Source organism: Leuresthes tenuis, unplaced genomic scaffold (assembly GCF_036924035.1).
Source record: "Leuresthes tenuis unplaced genomic scaffold, fLeuTen1.0.hap1 SCAF_2, whole genome shotgun sequence".
In the NCBI taxonomy this organism is placed as follows: Eukaryota; Metazoa; Chordata; class Actinopteri; order Atheriniformes; family Atherinopsidae; genus Leuresthes; species Leuresthes tenuis.
The window spans coordinates 25,050,276-25,069,653 of record NW_027325356.1 but is presented as its reverse complement, the minus strand read 5'-3'; the positions used below and the strand labels follow the sequence as shown (position 1 = coordinate 25,069,653).

The following is a 19,378-nucleotide window of genomic DNA, read 5'->3' as shown; positions in this document are numbered from 1 at the left end:
AAACAATGTTTTTGAAGTAATGATGAAGTGCGTACTCTAACTTTATGGTGGGACACTTTGGCTCATGTTGCATCTGTCAGCGTTCAGCGACAGGCTCTATCAGTGGATCACCTGAAAATGTTTAATGCTTATCACTAATACTGACATAAATTTCATTTCGGTCTAACTTTGAGATCATTTTATCACGCAGTCCTGTTCAGAAGTTTTTATTTTGTGAATGTGTGTTAATGAGTGTTTTGTTGCTTTTGAAGCCTCCGGCATGTTGTTTTGTGTCCACATGCTTTGAAAATAAGTACATTATCTGTGGTTAAAGGGATACTCAGGTTTTGTGGGGGGGGGGCTGGGTGAAGTGCCGGTCAGTGTCTCACTTGTGGCAGACAGCGGTCAGAGCAATGTCAGTTTGGAGAGTTAGAGGGTTTCCTGACAGACAAGCTGAGCTTAAAGCTTCTCGGAGTGGGGCCACAAAAAGAATGACATTTTCACACTGCCAAACAACTCGAACCTCAGAAATGTCATCGCTGTTTGAGCTGTGTTCCGGGATTTCAGACGGTTACATGGACCGCATTGTTATGTATGACGCTGTCAAGTAGAAGTGATCAGGAGTAACAAATCCTCAAGATGGCTTTTGGAACTTTCTCAGCAGTAATCCATTTATATGAAGTCATGAAAACATAATCACTGATTAAATCTGAACTTTTTAAAATGCACAGGAACATCCCATTGATTGTCTCCTAGTATTCTGCTCCCACTTTGTTGTTATTCAGACCCAATAAAGTCTGAAACACTTCCAACAGTCACTTCACCTTTGTTCATTCCAAATGCTTTTCCTCTAGTATTGATGATTATAATTACCGGTGTGCATGCTGGTACACAGGAGCTCACGGAAGGCCCGCACTGTTCGCAGTTTAAAGAATTATTTCTGCATTGCCAATTTGCAGCCATGCCAGTCATCTTTTTTGCTCTTTGGTAAATTAGCCTCCACAGACATCCAGCTACACACACTAATTAACCAGCTGTGTTTCTCTTAATTAACCATTTTGTGGCAGAGTGTAATCTGGTCCAACACCCAGCGCGAATAAGTAACTGTGTTGAAATGTTTTATTAGTTCATGCTTTAATTCCATTTGTAATCATCTTCCCAGGCCCAGGCCTTCTCACATGAAGTGTTAAAAGCAAACAACAAAAGTAGTACAGTAGTTAGTAGCAGGTTAGTTAGTGTGAGATTAACACGCCTGTAGCAGAATCCACCACTACTTATACAATAAACAACTGAGATGTGTGCTTTAAACCAATTTCAACCACAATGACATTTTGAAGATTGAGAACAATTTATAGACCCCATAACAGAAGGTTACAGTTACGGAAACCTCGTTTAATTCGTATCCATGTAACTCCTCCTTACTCTCCTATAAAGTAATCATTTCTCACCTTGAAGTATGGGAACTTCTGCTAGTTTTGCTCCCTTCTGTCCTCGAGTTGTTACTGATGTCTGAAGTCAGTATGGCTCCACAGATTTATGTGTTTGTCTACTCATGGAAGCTTTAATGTTTAGCCTGTAAATGTTTACAGCTTTTAGACAATGAAGACATTTTGATCAAGTTTCCAAGAATTTAGAACCAAAATGGGGTGAGAGCAGGTCCCCAAAGACATGATTCTGAAAGAGTCTTTCCTTGTCTCTTCAGTGGAACCTGCAGACTCGCACTTCACTTCCCTCACGTTGAATAGGGTCTTATTATGATCATTTCATCAATTAAACGATTGATTCTATTCTATCTATATCAGAGCAAGTCCGGAGCACTACTGAACATGTATACAACAGGATAATACCCCCAGATCTTAGCAGATATGTAAGCTGGTTCTCCTTTTTATCTCCCTTCTGGGTTTCAAGATGTCTGATTATATCCAGACTAGAGCAATTCCAATAACAATGTGAGCCTGACCGCCTTGCCAAGTGGTTTGGCAGATATGAAATCAGACTAAATCTGATTTGTGCATGCCCAGAGCTACAGCCAGGCATTACTGCAGTGACTACCGTAATTGTCGTCATGGATATATGAGAAGTCAGGTTTTGTCTACACTTTCCTCTGACTCTTCCCATCACCAAGTCAACACCGTTGATGCCGTTTCTTCAGTGGTGCTGCTCTGTGTATGCTTTGTCTTCTGTTTCAGTGCGTTTTGAATGTGTGGGAGGCAGCAGTAACTGCATGAGACTTACCTACAGAGGATCAGCAGGTAACAGTATGACAGTGAAGAGTAGTGTGTGCCGGTGGCAGAGACTTGTTTGGTTCATTCCAATTAACCTACTGAAGAAAAAAAGGCCAGTTTGGAGTTTTGTGATCTCTGTTTTGGCTTCACTGACTCTATTAGTTGGGAAGATGCTTTCTTCAAGACATCCTGACACATTATTTCAACTGAATTATCATTTTCTACTTGATCTGAGACTCCACGCTTGAAAAATACACCCAAGCTCTTTTGGTACCCTGCTTTTAGATTCTATTAAGCATTTATTACAGCCCACTTGAATTCATTTGAAAAACGCTCAGTTGCTAGTTTGCCCATCTGGATTCCTTTGGTTTGTTTTCCTCACGTACCTGTTGCTGTTGATCTTCTGGACTACGTGCCAAAGAGTTTCTTTGCAGTGTTAGCATAATTGCTTCTTCTGGGGTTTGTTGTTTCATTTATTAATGTGACATATTTTTAACAAGGCAAAACTCTCAGGCTCGCTCGAGGTTTTAGTAAAAAATACCTTCCTCTGTGCCTCTGTCCTGCACTCTGATTTAACCAGATGCACAAGTTCTTTTTCTTTGTTTCTCTCCCCCTTTTCTTCTGTAAAACCCATTCCTCACCATGCTAACACGCATGCCTTTTGATGTCTCTCTGCTGTTGTTGTTTTTCTGGGGGTGTATGTAGGATCCTTCCTATTTGCGGTTGTTGATGGCGCTGCTGTTAGGAACTGTGCCATTCTTTTTTCTTTTAATATTGTTGTGGTTTTTTGCTTGGATATCTCTTTGGGGAGAAAGCGTAATGAGGCATTTGTAACTGGAAGTAAATGTTGATTCACAAACGTCCCAGAATAGCCGGGACACGTGCACACGCACGGACCTAAATAAATGCCCCTGTCTGACCTATTTCCCCTGTCTGATCAGTGCTTGGAGCAGAGAACGGCATCGTTACCTGCTGCCATGGTGCTCTGTCTTTTCAGAAGTTATTTATCCTTTGTTTCCACTCTCGAGTTAACTGTTGTTCTTTTGTTATGTCTTGTGCGTGTTTGCGGATTGGTGTTGTGATAATTACTACTAGGATTGTGCTGCAGGCCCCTCCTTTATGCTCTAATGTATCACACTGAGCCATTGTTCTGCTCATAGGCTGATGAAAGAAAACAAACGCATAACAATGTGACTGCTCTGAATAAATGCTGCATAGGTTTAGAAATACACAAATTTATCCCACGCTCTGAAAATGAGACATGAGTGTTAAACTTGTTGCTTTCATCCATCATCATGCCACCATCTTAAAGAGACAGTTAACAATTGATGGAGTGACATTTGTGTTTGAAGTAAAGTAAGTTATTCAAACTGGTTTGTCACATTTTCATTACAAAGAGCATTTATTGATCACCCAGTGTGCTGTCCATCCTGCGTTCGTGGGTTCCAGATGAGCCGTGGCTCTCTGGCTCCCAAGTTGACTCGTCTGCATTTGTCTCCATCTTTTTCAAAACGGCTCAGTGAGCTGATGGACCGTCTTCTTCAAAGACCACTTTCATATCTTTCACATTTTCAATTAAGATGCCAAGTATACTTAAAGATAAGTCACACTTTTAGAGAAAATGAAACTTTGTAGTGTTTCCCTTTCATTTGTCATCCTTCTGTAGAATGCTGTCACAAACCCTAGTTATTGTTTATTATCATTATCGTTTCACAGTAGCCTGCGATTCTTTGTGATGGGGAAGGTAACTTATTATTTATACACCTATGTAAAAACATCTGCCCGGCCGAATAGTGCTCATGTTTTTTTTAGCAGAGGGTGGTAATGAACTGAACTTTCACTAAGCTGACACACTGGTGGATACAAGAGAGACAAGCACAGGCATAACAGACAGGCTTAGCTGCTTTAAAAAAAAAAGAAACGGTCTCCTATCAGGCTTTTCTGATACCAAAATGCTTCCATCGATTCAGCTGCTATTCCCTCCTAGCTTTGCCCCGATTCAAGCATTTTAAATCGATGCAGCCGTATCTTGTAGCCCAACTTATCGATTTCATTTCCTGACACCCTCAGCGTCTGTGAGTGTGTGTTTGTGTGCGGTGACACACGTTTGCTTTGATTTCTTCAACATTTTCATCTTCAAGAAATCTTCAGATGTTGATTTTTGAGCGTGATGTACAAGGAGGATGATCACCCCCACACAACAAAACACCTCCTCTTCAACATCTGCCCTACACGTTTCCGTGGGTCAAGGCTAACATGGGCACTGAAAAACTATTTATTTCTATGAAGGGCCAGCAGGACCTTCTTGTGATTCAAGGATTATTGATGCAGTCATGTATAGATGCGAGCACATTTCTACTTTAAGCCTCTCTCTCTCTCTATCTATCTCTCTCTCATCGTTAAAACCAGTTGCCACCTTTTTTTCACCGTGTTCCCTTGCCAGCCATTTGCAATATTAACCCTCTCTACTGTCCACTTTTCTAAAGCCTCCATGGACGGCTTAGACTTAGAACACATCTAAAGGGAGCATGGATTTCTGTGGGCCCCGTGGGAGCTTTCAGTAGGGAATAAGATGGATGACACATTCACACTGAAGAGCTGGACTTTTCCCTCAGGCCAACTGTGCAAAGGATGCTTTTGTGCTGAACCATCAATACATGCTCAGATGCAACTTAAACGTTCTGAACCAGTGATGGGATTCTTATTTAACAATCTATTCCCTACGCATAAACACCAGCAATTCTACACACTCCTTCATACTGAGGTCATTGCTACGTGTCTCACACAGCTTGAAATTTATTCCCTGGGTGTCTGCTAACAACTAGCTGCAAAACGAGCTTCACAGATTAAATGTTTTTCCTCATCAGAAGAGAGCAGACTCATCCTCTCAGTCCTATTGATTAAAATCAATATGGCCCAATTCTATCAACACCTCCGTCCTTGGCTTACCAATTTCTGTCTTGCATGTGTGATTAACTGCAGCTTTCTTTGGGCGGGTCTATATCTTTCGAGGTGATTGGGTTAACACGTCCCTCTTAGCCAAGATATGTACCACCTCCTGTTTCACTGCATCATTTGTCTGCTGCATTGATTAAAGGTTCATTGAATGCAGGAAAAAGACTTCTGGCTATCGGGTTTAAGACCAAAGGAAATAAATTCTGCACCACACACTCTGCAGAACGTCTCTGCCCATTTGCATGTGTGTTGATCATGTGAATGTGTGATTATATGTTCTTCAGAGAGTTGCATAGATCATTGATGCATGTATTTTTAATTGCCAGTCCAGCGTGAGAGTTGAGGGAGGAGGCCTCTGGACAGAGGCAGCCATGCTGCCCTCTCACTTAATTTGTTTCATCTCAGCCTGCCTCCCCGGCTTCTCTCACTTGCTTCCTGTCTCTGTGTTAGTCTGAGTGGTGTTAGCTGACCTTCACTGGGACACAGCCATGACTCTAATTGCATTGATATGTCAGCGTGCTCCAGCGGTTGCAGGAGAGCATGGCAATATTAGCCCAAAGCACTGTGGTGATGCCATGTGGATTTTGCTTTTCTTTTCTCTGATGACTCAGACTCAAACTGCTGAGAACAAATGGACAAACCCAATCCTTGCACTCACATAACACGAGAGGATTCATTCCCTGCATGATGCTAAGGCAGCACCCAGCTTTTTATTTTCAAGGCGCAGAAAGCCTTCAAAGCCTCTCAAGCATGGAACAGACCGCAGAAAAACACGTAGCATTCGTGACGTGACCCCTAAGTTTCTGATGGGTTCTTTTGAAGCACAGATGAGAAGTCACCGCTGCACGCTGTCCTTTCTAATTAGTGAAGGCAAAAAAATCAAAATGTCTCTTCACTTCTTCACGTACGACTCTTAGAAAATGACACAATCGTGTCCATGCAAGCTTTCACTTTGGTGCAGCTGCAGAAAGTGTTTGGTTTGCATGAAAGAGTGCAACAACGTACAACAAGATGGTGCAGGCGTGCTCTCTGTTCTGTTAGTCTTTGTACTTTTCTCCTTTGATGTACCTTCCCCACTGTACGGATATTTATTCACTCGTCTCTGATGTGGCCCCAACTCTTTAATAAAAGGCAGCACTCCAAATAAAGATCTACCAGCTTTATGATAATGTTATTTATTCATTGTCACCATCTCTCTGCTTCTGCAGCATCCTTCCTTGATGCGTTGCTTTTTTTTAGTAGTTTTGACACCGGTCTGTGTTAACTTGATCTGATGCGAGTGTTATTTATTTATTTTTACTGCCAACTGGTGGGTGGGTGTACAGTATATGCACATGCTTTTTCCCACAGGCTTTTGCACGTGTGCATCATGTTTATTCATCAAGGATGGTATCTGAAATGAAGTGGCAGCATAAATTAGCATAATGTAAATGTTCTATTGAAAGCCCTTTTTGCGTGGTCTGTAGCGCTAAGTCTGGATTGAGTCTTCATAAATGTTTTTATTCTTTTTCCTTTTTTTTTTTTTTCATTAAAGAAATTTCCATCATCGTCATGTTGTGCAGATAAAACCCTGAATACAATTAGGTGGAAATGGTTGAAACACTGATATTAATTCACCACTTATACTGGGTCAGAATATATAAAAGCACACATTTTCTTCGGTTGCAGTTAGTTTTAAAAAGTCTGTGATATTTTTTTTTCAGCATTATTTGTCAGGTTTTTCTTTTTTTTCCACGTCCACTTTTTAAATGCGTGAAAATGTATTTTCAGCAGTCCTGCATGTAGTCGGCTTTGGTTGAGCTTTTTCCATCATTTTCTAAAGTGATTCTGATTTCTTATGAGGCCATCCAATTTTAAACATTTATAATAGCATATCAAAGAATCCAGAAGTTTGCCTTGAACCTCTTTTCTTTTTCCCCCAGAGTGAGTATCTGGTCAGGTTTATGTGCAGAACCTCTAATATAAATGAACTGAGATATATATAAATACATCAGAAGTGTCAGCAAACCCAAGGCAATAACAGTACCAGGCACAACATGAGATAAACAGCTTTTAAGGGAGCTACTTTAGCATGTTTTTATTTTTTGTTTGATATTGGTCTCTGAACATATCTGACAGGGTTCATGTCAGCGTTTTTTTCTCACCTCAGTAGTCACTACTCAAATTTCTCGAAGGAAAATCTTTTTTTTTTTTTTTAAAGAAGAAGAGCTATGACCACCTTGATAAAACTGACACCAGTCAATATCATGTCACTCTGCTTCATGACTAAAGCAACACCAGAGAAGTATGTGAACTCTAAAACAAGTTAGAAGCGCAGTTTTTTTCTTTTCTTTTCCCAGGTCTGAAACCGCCCGGCGGCTGAGATACCACCCCTCATGCTTTTGGGTTTCAGCCTCGCCCCAAACCGCCTCGCCCTAAAGTCGCTTTAGTGGGCTTTTGATGGTGTCTTTGCAGCCTCTTCAGTATGACAGCTCATTCACGTATACGGCTGTACATGTGCAGGCTCACACACAGATTTGAAGGTATGATAGTGGTGTTACATTCCACAACTTTAGAGGGAGATAAAGAGCAACAAAGGGACAAATTCTCTTGTGTTGCTTTTAAACCCTGATTTGCTTTGAAACAGATGCCTCAGACATTTTCGGTTTCTGCTTCTAACATTTATGAATGTGAATAGAACTGAATGATTGTCATGTTTTTAGGCCAAAAAAACCTGCAGAGCTATAGGCACAGTTAGGATGAAACTAAGGTTTTCCTTCGATCTCGTTTGGCGCTTTTTCTGTTTCTGTCAGTCCGATGTAGAAGTGTTGTTGTTTTTTTTTTGTTTTTTTTTCTTAAAGTTAGTCTGAACCACTCACATCTGACTGAGACTGTGCTGTCAGAGGCAGGCGACATTGAAGTCTGTCTCACTTTTTTCAAGTAAGACACCTGTCCCATTCTGTCGTTGAAAGGAAACTGAGAACTATCTCTTCTGCCTTGGTGGTCTGTGTGATTCTCCAGGAAGAGATGAGGTTGAAGGACAGCTGAGGGGTGAGAGCGAAAGTGCCGACAAAGTAAAGACAAAAAAAAACAAAAAACTTGTGATTTCCAGATGGTGGGCGAGAAAAGGAAAGTGAATGAGATAAAGGAGGCATGAAAAAGTGTACAGTTGTTTGAAAGCACAGAACCTGTGTTGATGGAGACGGGCTGGTTACCAGATGGGTTTTGTCAGAGAGAGAAAGGGGAACAGAGGGAGGGAAATGCTTAAGAGATGGTGGCTGATGTGGCTGTCTGTAATGCGATATGGCAGTTGCGATTTTATTTTTAGGACACAAGGCCCCAGAACGATAGGTTTTATAGGGTTTTGAGTGGGTTGATCTTTTTAAATATTCAACTTCAATGAAATATGGAGCATGACTCCAGGCTGTTTGGAATTCATAAGTCTGTTTGGCAGGACTGGCCCTGCATATTGAGAGCTGCCATCGTCGGCCTCGGTGTTAAACGCAACCCCTCAGCTGGCAGTGCAAACAATTGCAGAGAAGAGACAGGAGGGAATAAAAGAGAAAAAGAATAGAAGTCTTGTAGTGGATGTAGAACAATTTAATCAGCTTTTAATGTAAAGAGAGAGGCTGATTCCGCCGTGTGTTGCTCGTTCAGGCTCGGCTCACCCAGACCAGGCGGTAGTGCTGAATTCTTCTATTTATCGTTGATTCCTTTTGTGTCCAGCCGACAATTCATTATTGAAATTAAGAAAAAGAAAAGTAAGTTTAAAGGTAAAAGTTTTTTAAAAAAAACATCCCAAAAAAATGTGAACAGATAAAAACATGACAACATTTCTACTAAATACAGTGAGGCGTTGGCGGGATCTGATCTGATTAAATGAATTGAAACATCATGATTAAATTAGTTTTGTGATTAGATATCAGCTTTTAAAAGGCACAGAAGGCATCTTGTTGCCATGGACACAATGAATACAAGCTGCATTCCAAGTCTTTTAGACTAAGATTTGTGTATATTTTTGAAAAATCCGTTTGCTTAATCAGCTGTCAGCAGTTCATGATTGCTCTTTGTCACCGGCTGTCCTGACAGCTTCCCGTCCTCATGGTCTGGTATCCATTACCCTCTGACCTCAATCTGGAAAAGAAATGCGCCTCATGATTTGCAGTTCATGTGTGTCTCGTAATGAGTAGAACGATAAAAAACAAAGGTTAAAAATGCAGGTCGCAGTGAAGTAGCTTAAAGAAACTTTAATTTCCTACTACGAGGTGCTGTATATAGAGCTAACTATTAGTAAAAAGTATTTGCTTCTGAGAAATGCCCCTACGTCGTGACCAAAATGTTTGATAATACCTGAATTTTGGAACAAATACCAAAACATCAATTATGTAGATAAATAAACCCTTTTCAGAACAATCCAATACTCAAATATATTTGACTTCTTGATTTCAAATTTCAAAATTTAGTGCTGCTGTTTGGGAAAAAAAAAAAGAGAGAGAGAGAGAGAAAACATTCTCCATATCAAGCTGTCCTCTTTTTAATCCAAACATGGTGGAAAATGACTCAGGGACTTTTTCAGATTGCCAGCTGTGTTCCCCACTGCGGTCTCGGTACACAACAAAGGGGAGTCCACTGGTTGGGCTTCTCATAAACTTCTAAGTCAACAGGTTTATTAACCCGTGGAGCCGACTGATTGAAAGCTGGCAGAGAAATGTATTCCTCTGTCTGTTTGTCTGCGGCTACACTGGCGGGTGGGTTACAGCTTCGTGTCTTGAGGCGTGTGAAGGATCAATATTATCCTCTCCCTGTGTGTGACAGGTATACACTGTTGGAGAAAGCAGATGATAGAAACCCTTAGTGTGAATTCACTGAGGAGAAATACATATGCATTAGGATAAGGCTGCTTGGGATATTTACCGGCAGTAACCACACAAACAACAACAGGTAGCAGAGCCCGACACCTCGACATGTTTAATTCATGCCAGATGCCGCAGAGAACGCCGAGCGTACACCTGTATCTGTGAAATAGCCGGTGCTTATTGGGAGAAGACTGTGTTTATATGTGTGTGTGTGTGTGTGTGCACTGTGTGTGTGTTTGCTTTTATGCAGTGATGCGTGTCTCTCAGATTGTCTTGCTGTGTTTGTGTCTGATATCCTTGTGTGTGTGTGTGTGTGTGTGTGGCGGACACACAGAGAGATGAGAGACCCCAGGAAGTCACGATGTCCCTGTGTAAAGGAACATCTTCAGTCCATTACCCTGCATGTAGATATAATTAGTTTAAAGCGGGAGTAGGAGCCTGGGTTGCCGTAACCATCTGCCAGGTGTGTTTCTTCTTTGTAATACAGGCAAAACAATTAGTTTATATTGGGCGTAATTGTACCTCTTTTTTACATCAATGATTACAGACTGCAGTTTTACAGTACTGCTGTGCATGCCCTGTTCTACAGCACTTTTTTTTCTTTTTTTACTATTCTCTCTTCTCTTGTAGGCATACAAAGCTCTATTAGGACAGATCATTTCAAAGCCGAGTAATCTATCGTGAAAAGACTGCTTAAAACAGAGGCTCTGTATTACTTGTTCTAATTGTACTGTGTTCTATTCTCAATAGAGCATCTCATGCAGTGTGATCCAATATGTGCTTGGTGGCAGTTCTAGTGGCAGGGAAGTAGGCTCACTTTTGAAGCATTGTTGAATCCACCAAGGCATGCTAACGCAATGTCATGCTTGGCTGCAGCTCACTGTTGCTTGGGTTCAAACTGAGGGGCAGAGGACTTGAGGGACATCCAGCCCAGCCCTTTTCATATTCCACACATCATCCTTATTGGATTTAGGCAGAAAACAATTCCAACATCACTTCCAGCTCTCTGCACACCTTATCAGGTACTTTTGATAAGGACAAACATATCTAGATAGATACACACCTCATACATAAATGTGACATATTGAAGATGCGAGGGTAAACATTTAAATCTTACTTCCACATCTGTGTGTAAAGCCCTTTGCCATATCCATTTAGAGAATTGTGACAGGGATGTAGTCATAGAGGCTGACCTATAAATGTCAAGCAACTGTGGCCATTCTCTGTTTTCAATCACTTCTCCTCTCTCCACTCGTGGTGGTCATAGAGCACCTCTTTAACGGTCAGCATTACTGGCATATTTAGCTCAGAGTTTACTTTAAGCATTGTGTTAAAAGTGAATGCAAATTACCCAAACAGCAGAAAACAAGTTACAGCATCTAATCTCTACTCAGAAGCACATAAGCAGACTGCTTCTGTCATACCAGCTTTGAGTCTTCAGAGGATAACTGTATCTGTAACTGTTCTCGTCAGGCCGTGTTAACGTGACATCTGCTCCTCATCAGGCAATACTTTGACATATAAACGTCACCATCTTTCAGTCTATATGATCTATCTGAAAAATAGTTCACCAAAAGCTTCCAACCATCTGTTTTGGTGGGTTTTTTTTTTGTTTATAGCAAATGTATATATGAAAGAAAAAAGCACAGACATAAGAAAGTATGTCTCACACAGAGAGAATGTTGAAGTTTTTTCCAAGGTCAAATTTTACAAGAACAAATTCCAGCCGAACATGTTTCTAAAAGGTTTTTTTTTAATGTTATGTTTCGGCAAATTCTACAGTTTTTTCCTATATTTTGCAACAGTGTTCGAGGTTGTCAAATGTGGGAGAGGGCACGAGGGGTCAAATTACAATTCAGAAAACTCTTTGACTCGCATTTGAACAAGACAGGCTTCGGCTGCCAATAACTGCTGTTTTTCCTTTACCCACAGGGATCGTTATAATGTTCTTCCAACACTTCTCTCTTTTCTCTTTCCCTCTCTCTTTATAACACCTTCACTTTTTGTACTTTATTTCGGTTCAGTCCAAATTACACTTCTTGCCTGTTGGTTCTGTCCACCTTGTTATCCCCCCCCCCCTTTTCTTTCACTCTTGTTCTCCTTCCACTCACCTTTCATTGCTTTTTGCCTTTCTTTGTGTTTAATCCTGTTTGATGTTTTTCAGAGAAGGTAGGCTGAGCAGTCTGCACACACACAGTTAGCAACAAATAAGGGACAAGCCTTCAGTGACTGGTGCTTTGCCAGGTAATGATCTTTAATTACAGCCAGCCTAATACACACAGGGAAGCTAACAAGCTGTCTGCTAGTGTTTACTTTTTAAGTCTTGCTGGGGACAGGCGGTCACATGATGTGACACATTTTTTAAAATCGGTAATGACCTACAGCTATTCATCTAAGTTTCTGTGTTTGTTTGGCAATTTACTGTAAACTTGTATTCTTCCTTTTAATGACTTCTTTTCAGAGTGAAGGATGGGTGAATAAATGGCAGTTATCAGTTTAACACTACTATCTGCTGGCTTTGATGGTTCAGTCAAACGCATTCCTTGAATGTGTGCAAAGACACACAGTACGGCATCAAAAAGTCAAGATATATACACAAAAGTACGTCACATTTTAAAGCACGTGTGCAATGACTGAACATCTTAAATCCCATGGTTTCGTCCATCTTATACATACAGTTTAGGATTCATAACCACAAATAATGACTAAACCTTCTTTTCGTGTTTAGAATAGACTTACAATTGAGTTCAAATAGCTGCATAATTTATATGATGAAGGAAGCACGACAGCCCGATCAGATCAAGCCCCCTCACTTCATAAACCACTTCTTTATTCCAGCAGTATTTATGTGCTTTTACTTTAATCGTCGCACATCATTGTGTGCTGTGTTACACATTCTGAACAGGCACACCCAGAGAACTCCTTATTGGATCATATTTGTCGAAACGCACATTGGGAGGCTGCAATAACAGTGACAATAAATTGGCCCCAGCGTCATGCAGAAGAACCGATGTTAGTGTCACAAAGCTCTTATTTCCATCCTGCTCTCACAAGCCATCATCTAAACTTTGAACAAATGAAAAGAGTCAGATATGTGTCCGAAGAACTCAATACATACTAAGACTGCTTTTCGTTTTGGACTCGGGTTGAACATTAGAGCTGGCCAGTTCCTACTTTTTGAATTGCTGAGAGTAATCTTGCCTTTGTATTCTGTTCATTTTTCTTTTATAACACCAAGGACGCAGGAACTCTTCATTTATTGAAAATGTCACCTAACAAAACAGACTCCTACTCCCCCAGACCTCCTACGCTGAACAACTGGAAATGACCCCGACTGTTCAAATGAGATTTTCAGACTCCAATAAGGAGTATTTCTTGCAAGTTTCTCCATTATTTAGTTTCGCTTTAGCCAGAAACAGCCCTTTGAAGACTGTAAGAGTGGATTTAAGGAAATTTCTTGCTTTTTTATTTTCATGCACTGAACAATTAATTGAAAAGCGCTGTGACATTTTAATCATTAATTACCTCGCACATTACTTTATTTCCATTTCAAAGTGTTGCCCTATTTCAAAGTGTCGCACAGGGCTATTTTGTTGTTGTATATGATGTCAGTCCACTTGTGGAAGCAAAAAGCAGGTCATCATTTAGACAGAACATGCAGCACGCTGCCAACCCAGCTTGCTGTAGTTTGGTTTATGGCAGGTGTAGAAGGGTGCGTTTGATCTCACTAACTTCCGCTTGTTGTGTCAGTCACTCCTCAGTCTCTTCACTGTCTGTATTTTTGCGAGTGTGCATGACTACTCTCTTCACAAATTGATCAAATACAGCAAACGTCATGACAGGGGAGAGACGGGCAGAAGAGAGATGAGAGGAAAGGCTCAACTGCATCTGCACTTGAAGAGGCAAATGGACCAAATTATCTGACATTAGGAAAATACGAGTTCCTCTCTGCTGATATTTGCAGCTGGTTAAAAGAAAGCCTCGATGCCATCCTCTCAGACGTGCAGCAAGCCGCTCTTGTTCCATCTTGAAATTCACAGTGACCATTCAGAGCAGTTGGTTTGAGGTTTGACTCGTCCTCTGTTGCAACACAACCGGTGTCAGTCGCTGGGAAAAAGGTTGTTGGACTTTGAGATTCACTGTTTTAAAGACACTCAAAGCTGGGATGAATTTTTCTTCCAGTGTTGTTCAGGTTTTTTTTTTGTCTTTTCTAGACTGCAGACCGAGCACTGTGATGGACATGCTAATCCACACAGTCACACTGTGTTCTTGGGTTACACTCTGGAAAATAGTGGTCTCCTGGCTCTCTCATGTGTTAACTGTTTTGCTCCTGCCTTTTCACTCTGCTCCATTGAGATGGAGTTTATTGTTACCACATCGGTGGCAATGTAGCAGTTAGTGGGATGAAAAAAAAGACATCCATGCACTGCAGCAGCCCAGACTTCACTGTCTCCTGCCTGCCGACCAACTTTTTCCCAGAGCAGAGGAAGGGTGGAGGGGGAAAAACGAGTGAGAGACTCATCTGTGTCAGTGGAAGCACCTGATAGAAATGGAGCAAATGATTACATGAGGTGGTGTTTTTGAAGATGGAATAAAGGAATATCTCTTGTGCTCCTTCCTATTATTGGGCCAGAAAAAGCTTTCTGGTGAACTTCTGCCACGTCACAGTGTGCGGATCAGATGTTGCGTTTTGGAAAATCAGTGAGTATCGTGTTTCTGTATCATCACATATTCAAATACAATTTCTACAAAATTACATACTGATCATTGAAGAGCAAATCCAATAGGCCGTCACCAAATGAGTCTTTCAAGGAAACAAACTTGTAAACGCTGCTTGCGTGTATCTGCTGTTGGTCGAAGGCGCTGAAGGTTTTGGGTCTGAGATTTCTTCTGGAGCCCACTCTACATGACTGCTGGATGCCGCTACAAATTTGTGACTGAACTGTCAATGGTTGCGGTCCGTTGTGGGTAATGGGCTTGGTAATCTAGATCTCTGGCTGCATTGATTTATTTTTTTTTTCCCCTAACTGTCCATCAATGTTAAAGGAGTGCGATGCAAATCGATGGAGATCTCTTAACTATTGATAGAGTGACGGTAAGGCTGGGTAAATTAGATAAAAAGATTTAGAAACTACTTCAGTTTAACTTAAACCTGATGTTTTGGCTGACAGTAAGTGCATCTGTGATTCTGATAACCAGTTGTCCTTCCTGTGTCTACAGTTAGTCTGTATCAATCTGCCATAAAGGAGCGAACATGGAGCCCTCCCATCGCAGCACCAGTTCACTGCAACGTGGGGGTTTGGTTTTGAAATTCTCGACCATTTAATGCTACAATTTGGGTTGAAATTCCACACGAGTAGCTCACCTAGCATAAACCCTTTTGTCAGTTGTTGGGTAAAGAAGTACAAGTTGTGAGATGAAGGATGTTTTATGTCTCTCGAACATGATTCGCAGCTTACATGACAGCAAATATTGATAAGCCAGTGAGGCTTCAAAGGAAGGGGCCGTTAGGTGTCACAGGCAAACGGAGCGAGAAGAAACAGAACTTCCCAGCACTTCTAGTTAAAGGATCTCATTCAATATTGTTCTTATTTTGTTTTTCCATTTCTCTTTGAAGTGTTAATGTAGACGTCACGATACGGCACTTTGTACTTTTTCATAAATTATTGTTATAAGTTCATGCATAGCTAAAGCTGAGATGATAATTAATGCTAATTAAGATTCACACTTGGATTTTGTCTCATTTTATGTCTGATGATACCCGCCCGCCTGCACTCCTTCCCTAATGTTGGCTTTCTGATTTGAAAATGCAAATATTTGACAACACAGTTTATTATTCTCACTGCATCAGCTATGAATCCAGGAGTGAACTATCTGTTAAGGAAGCGTGTGATTGTGGGACATCATCAAGGCAGACCGAGGCAGGAAGGGTGGGGGCAGATGACAGGTTTTCAGAGGGAGGACAGAGGAACGGGACGTGATAGGAAAATTACAGAGCAAAAGGATAGACAGTGGGGAGTAATTGTTAGCTGTTACAATTGAGACTGCTACAAGAGGAAGAGAGGGTGAAAAGAGTTGGATGATCACAGGAGACTTGGATCTTCATCTGTGCTAAATGTTCGGTCACACCAGCTAAGCAACTCACTCTGCCCATTCGGTCCTTCTAAAGTCCCTCACCGCCTTTTGTTTGTCTGTTTTAGTGTGAATGTGAGAGTGCGATTGTTGGCTTTCTTTACTTAATATTGCAGTTTGGTCCTTCTTGCCTGCTGTCCTCCCTTTATCCTTATTTATTTGTCAGAGGTTGTGTTCAGGGACGTTCCTTGTCATTCGTCAGCCCAGCCCATAAAACACACTGTCATGACTGACTGGCCACGCTCCAAACTCATTACCGATTGGCTGACAGAGCGGGTCGCTCTGTTCTGCTCTGCTGTGTTGACTCCTGTTAGCCAGACATTTCAGGCTCAGGAAACTTTAAATGCAGCGGCGTCTTTCCTCTCGCTGCTCCTCGCAGCCTCACGCTCAAGGTCACATGAATATGGATTTAGCCTCTCCTTCTCGTGCACACATACTGATGATGTAGTCTGAGATCTACTCAGAGGGATTATAATTCAGAATGCAAGTCTGATTTTTGGCATCTGGGCGTTGCTCGGTTCCACTGTCTGCCTGGGAATGTGTTTAGAGGAGTAAGAAAGATGGAGAGGACTTATGTAAGAGCAGAGAGCTGAGACGAAGAGCAGCAAAAGGAGAATGGATGATGATAGTGGAAACAAGAAGGGTGGAGCCGAGTGGGAGGTTACCTTAAAACAAAGACAGGAAAAAGACTAGGAGATTGGAAAATGCCAATATGCAACTAAGTTTCTGTTGCAGTTGATCAGCCATATATATGTATATTTCATCATCAAGAGCTGGCTGCATCCCACAATCTGCTGCATAGAATCCATCCTCATCAGTGTGTGTATACACATTTTCTGTGTCTACTCATCCAGAATATTGGTGTGAATACTGACCTCATGTGTATGCATATACACTTACATTTATTTTGCATGTAAATATATGCTTGCTTATGTGTTTATTACTTCCTGAAAACTTTTATTCTTGCTGCATTATGAATGTTGTCACCCTTTCCCTCCCCTTGTCTAGTCACTCCCTTGTTGTGGCCTTTGTAATTTAATCTGTAGTCTCATTAACGTTGTCTTTCCATTCATTTAACAAGTCAGTCGCGCATCTCCTCCTCCTTCTCACTTCCTAACTCATTCTCACTGTTGTATTCACTGTTTTGCCTCTTGTTTTTTTTTCTTCTCTTTTTTTCTCTCACTCTCAGAAAACAACAGGGCACCTTTACAAAGGTCTCGCTCTCGGCAGAATGTAAATGCAAGCTCTGTGGCGGCGAAAGCTCCCCCTGCCAAGGAGACCCGTAATGAGTCTGAAGGCCATCCATCTGCAGCCAGGGCCAAAGCATCTGCATGTTCAGAGTCGGGCCGCAGGTACAAAAACACTCCTGGTTACAGCTGCGGGCTGGACAGAGAGAGGGTGGTGGAAAAAGAGGTGGAGTATGAAGCAGCGGCTCCAGCCCTCCAGTATTCGTCCTCTGGTCCTGCTGTCAGCAGCTGCGAAACCAACGGAGAGTCAGACGTAGAGGCTCTCCTGGCCAAACTCAGAGCCTTATGAGTTTTATTTTCCTATTACTGAAATTCTATGCACCATATATAGTGTGTTTCTGCCTGCACGGCTCAACATGCTCTGAATGTATCCAGAACTTTCTCCTGGTACTTTCCTTTGCTACCCTCTCTCTCTTTTTTTTTACAGGAGAGGAATTATCTGTAAAAACAAAGTCGTCAGCCATTAATAGCCTGGCAATTAGTTAAGTCCCAGCAAAATGAATGAAGCTGAAGGACCTATTCTTTTTCCTTTTTTTATGCAGACATAATGAATAATTTAGCCAATTACCAGGTAATATAATAAATACACGTTTGGCCTGCAGAATGTCCTTCAAAGTTACTCATGTACGAAGCAGATTTTTAAAAAAAGAAACACGTCCGTTAAATATATTAACGTCATATAATATTTCAGAAAAGAAAATGTACCCAAATAGATTCAGAAGCTGAATGACCCTGCAGAGTGCACCACAAATAAGAGCTGGAGCTGTGCCTCATTTATCCCAAACAATGAGACAATTACTGCGTTTGTTCAGAAAGATGCATCATCGCTCAGCACTTTTATGGAACTAAGAAGCAAACTTTCAAATGAGTATTTTTACCACTTCACTCCATCTTGTTCAGTATTTTGTATTTAATCACACATTAGCATGTTGCTCGTCATTTGCAGGTAAAGAGTTTCAGCTTGTCTGGATCCATTACATTTGATATTAAAATGATTTATTTTCATGTTGTTTTTTTTTCATTCCCAGTGTGATAATTGAGTGTTTTCATATCAGATGCGTTGGCCTAAACTAATTGTATTCAAAATCTATAAAACTATAAATATATGTGTATGAATAATTTGAGCCACGATTATACTTTCAAAAGTTAGTCCAGTATTCGGAGGTCTTTGAGTTTTAGTTGCATCAGACTGTTTCTTGTCTCTGTGTGACATAGTGACAACATTTATAAGACATGTAAAATGTTGTTTTATATGTGGCTCAAATGAAGCAAGTTAACCGGACCAGAGCTGATGTTCATCGTCAACATTCCACCCGAGATTACTCCTAAACTTCTTTATTGTGTCTTTATTTGTATTCAGTTTTATAGAAGCATTTACAATAAAAGTACATTTTTTGTCTCATCCATCAAATTCCCTCCTCATTTGTGTGGCTGTGGGTGTGTAATCTTTTTGCTTTGCTTTTGTCTGCAGTGTCGCTCATCAGCATCGTATTTGAACATTTGTCAAGTAGCTGATCAAAAACAGTGGTGACTGTGAAGGGGGATAAAATCACCTTTCAACTCTTAACAAGTGCATGGCAGCATCAGTTTGCTGGTAAAGGAGCCAAAACGATGGCGTGACTTCATCAAAGCTGCTTCTGCTCTTTGTTTTCTCACCCACAAACATCTTTGCTATTCACGTTCATTTCGTCACCTGTCGATTTCCATGTCTGTGTGTCCCAAATATGTGGGCCCCTGGCGTGTGAGCACAGTGTGAATGGTCTCAGCAGAGGCCCACTGTGCCAAAACACCTGCTATTTTAGGCCTCGCTCGTACCTGTCGTGGGACAACTGTGTTGTTGTGGTTTTTAGGGCAAAATTGCTGTAAAATTAACTTTTCACAGCATTTACTGGTGGCTCTCCTCAAGAAGTATACAGATAAAAAAAAAAGTTTAGGTTTACTGTAGTTTCTGTACATTTGGATTGTCATATTTTCTAATTCAAATACACAGTTGACTGTGTATTTG

General features: G+C 41.1%; 1 protein-coding gene across 1 annotated transcript in view; it reads left to right on the top strand.

Moving 5' to 3' along the window:
• The window catches only part of LOC140302055 (protein diaphanous homolog 3-like), a 147,403-nt gene extending 129,641 nt beyond the window's left edge, over positions 1 to 17,762 (top strand). The window contains exon 28 of the mRNA XM_072380796.1: positions 17,316 to 17,762. Coding sequence (XP_072236897.1) covers positions 17,316 to 17,662 — 347 coding nt within the window. The 3' untranslated portion in view covers positions 17,663 to 17,762. The remainder of the gene's footprint in view (positions 1 to 17,315) is intronic.
• The last annotated feature ends 1,616 nt before the right edge of the window (positions 17,763 to 19,378 follow it).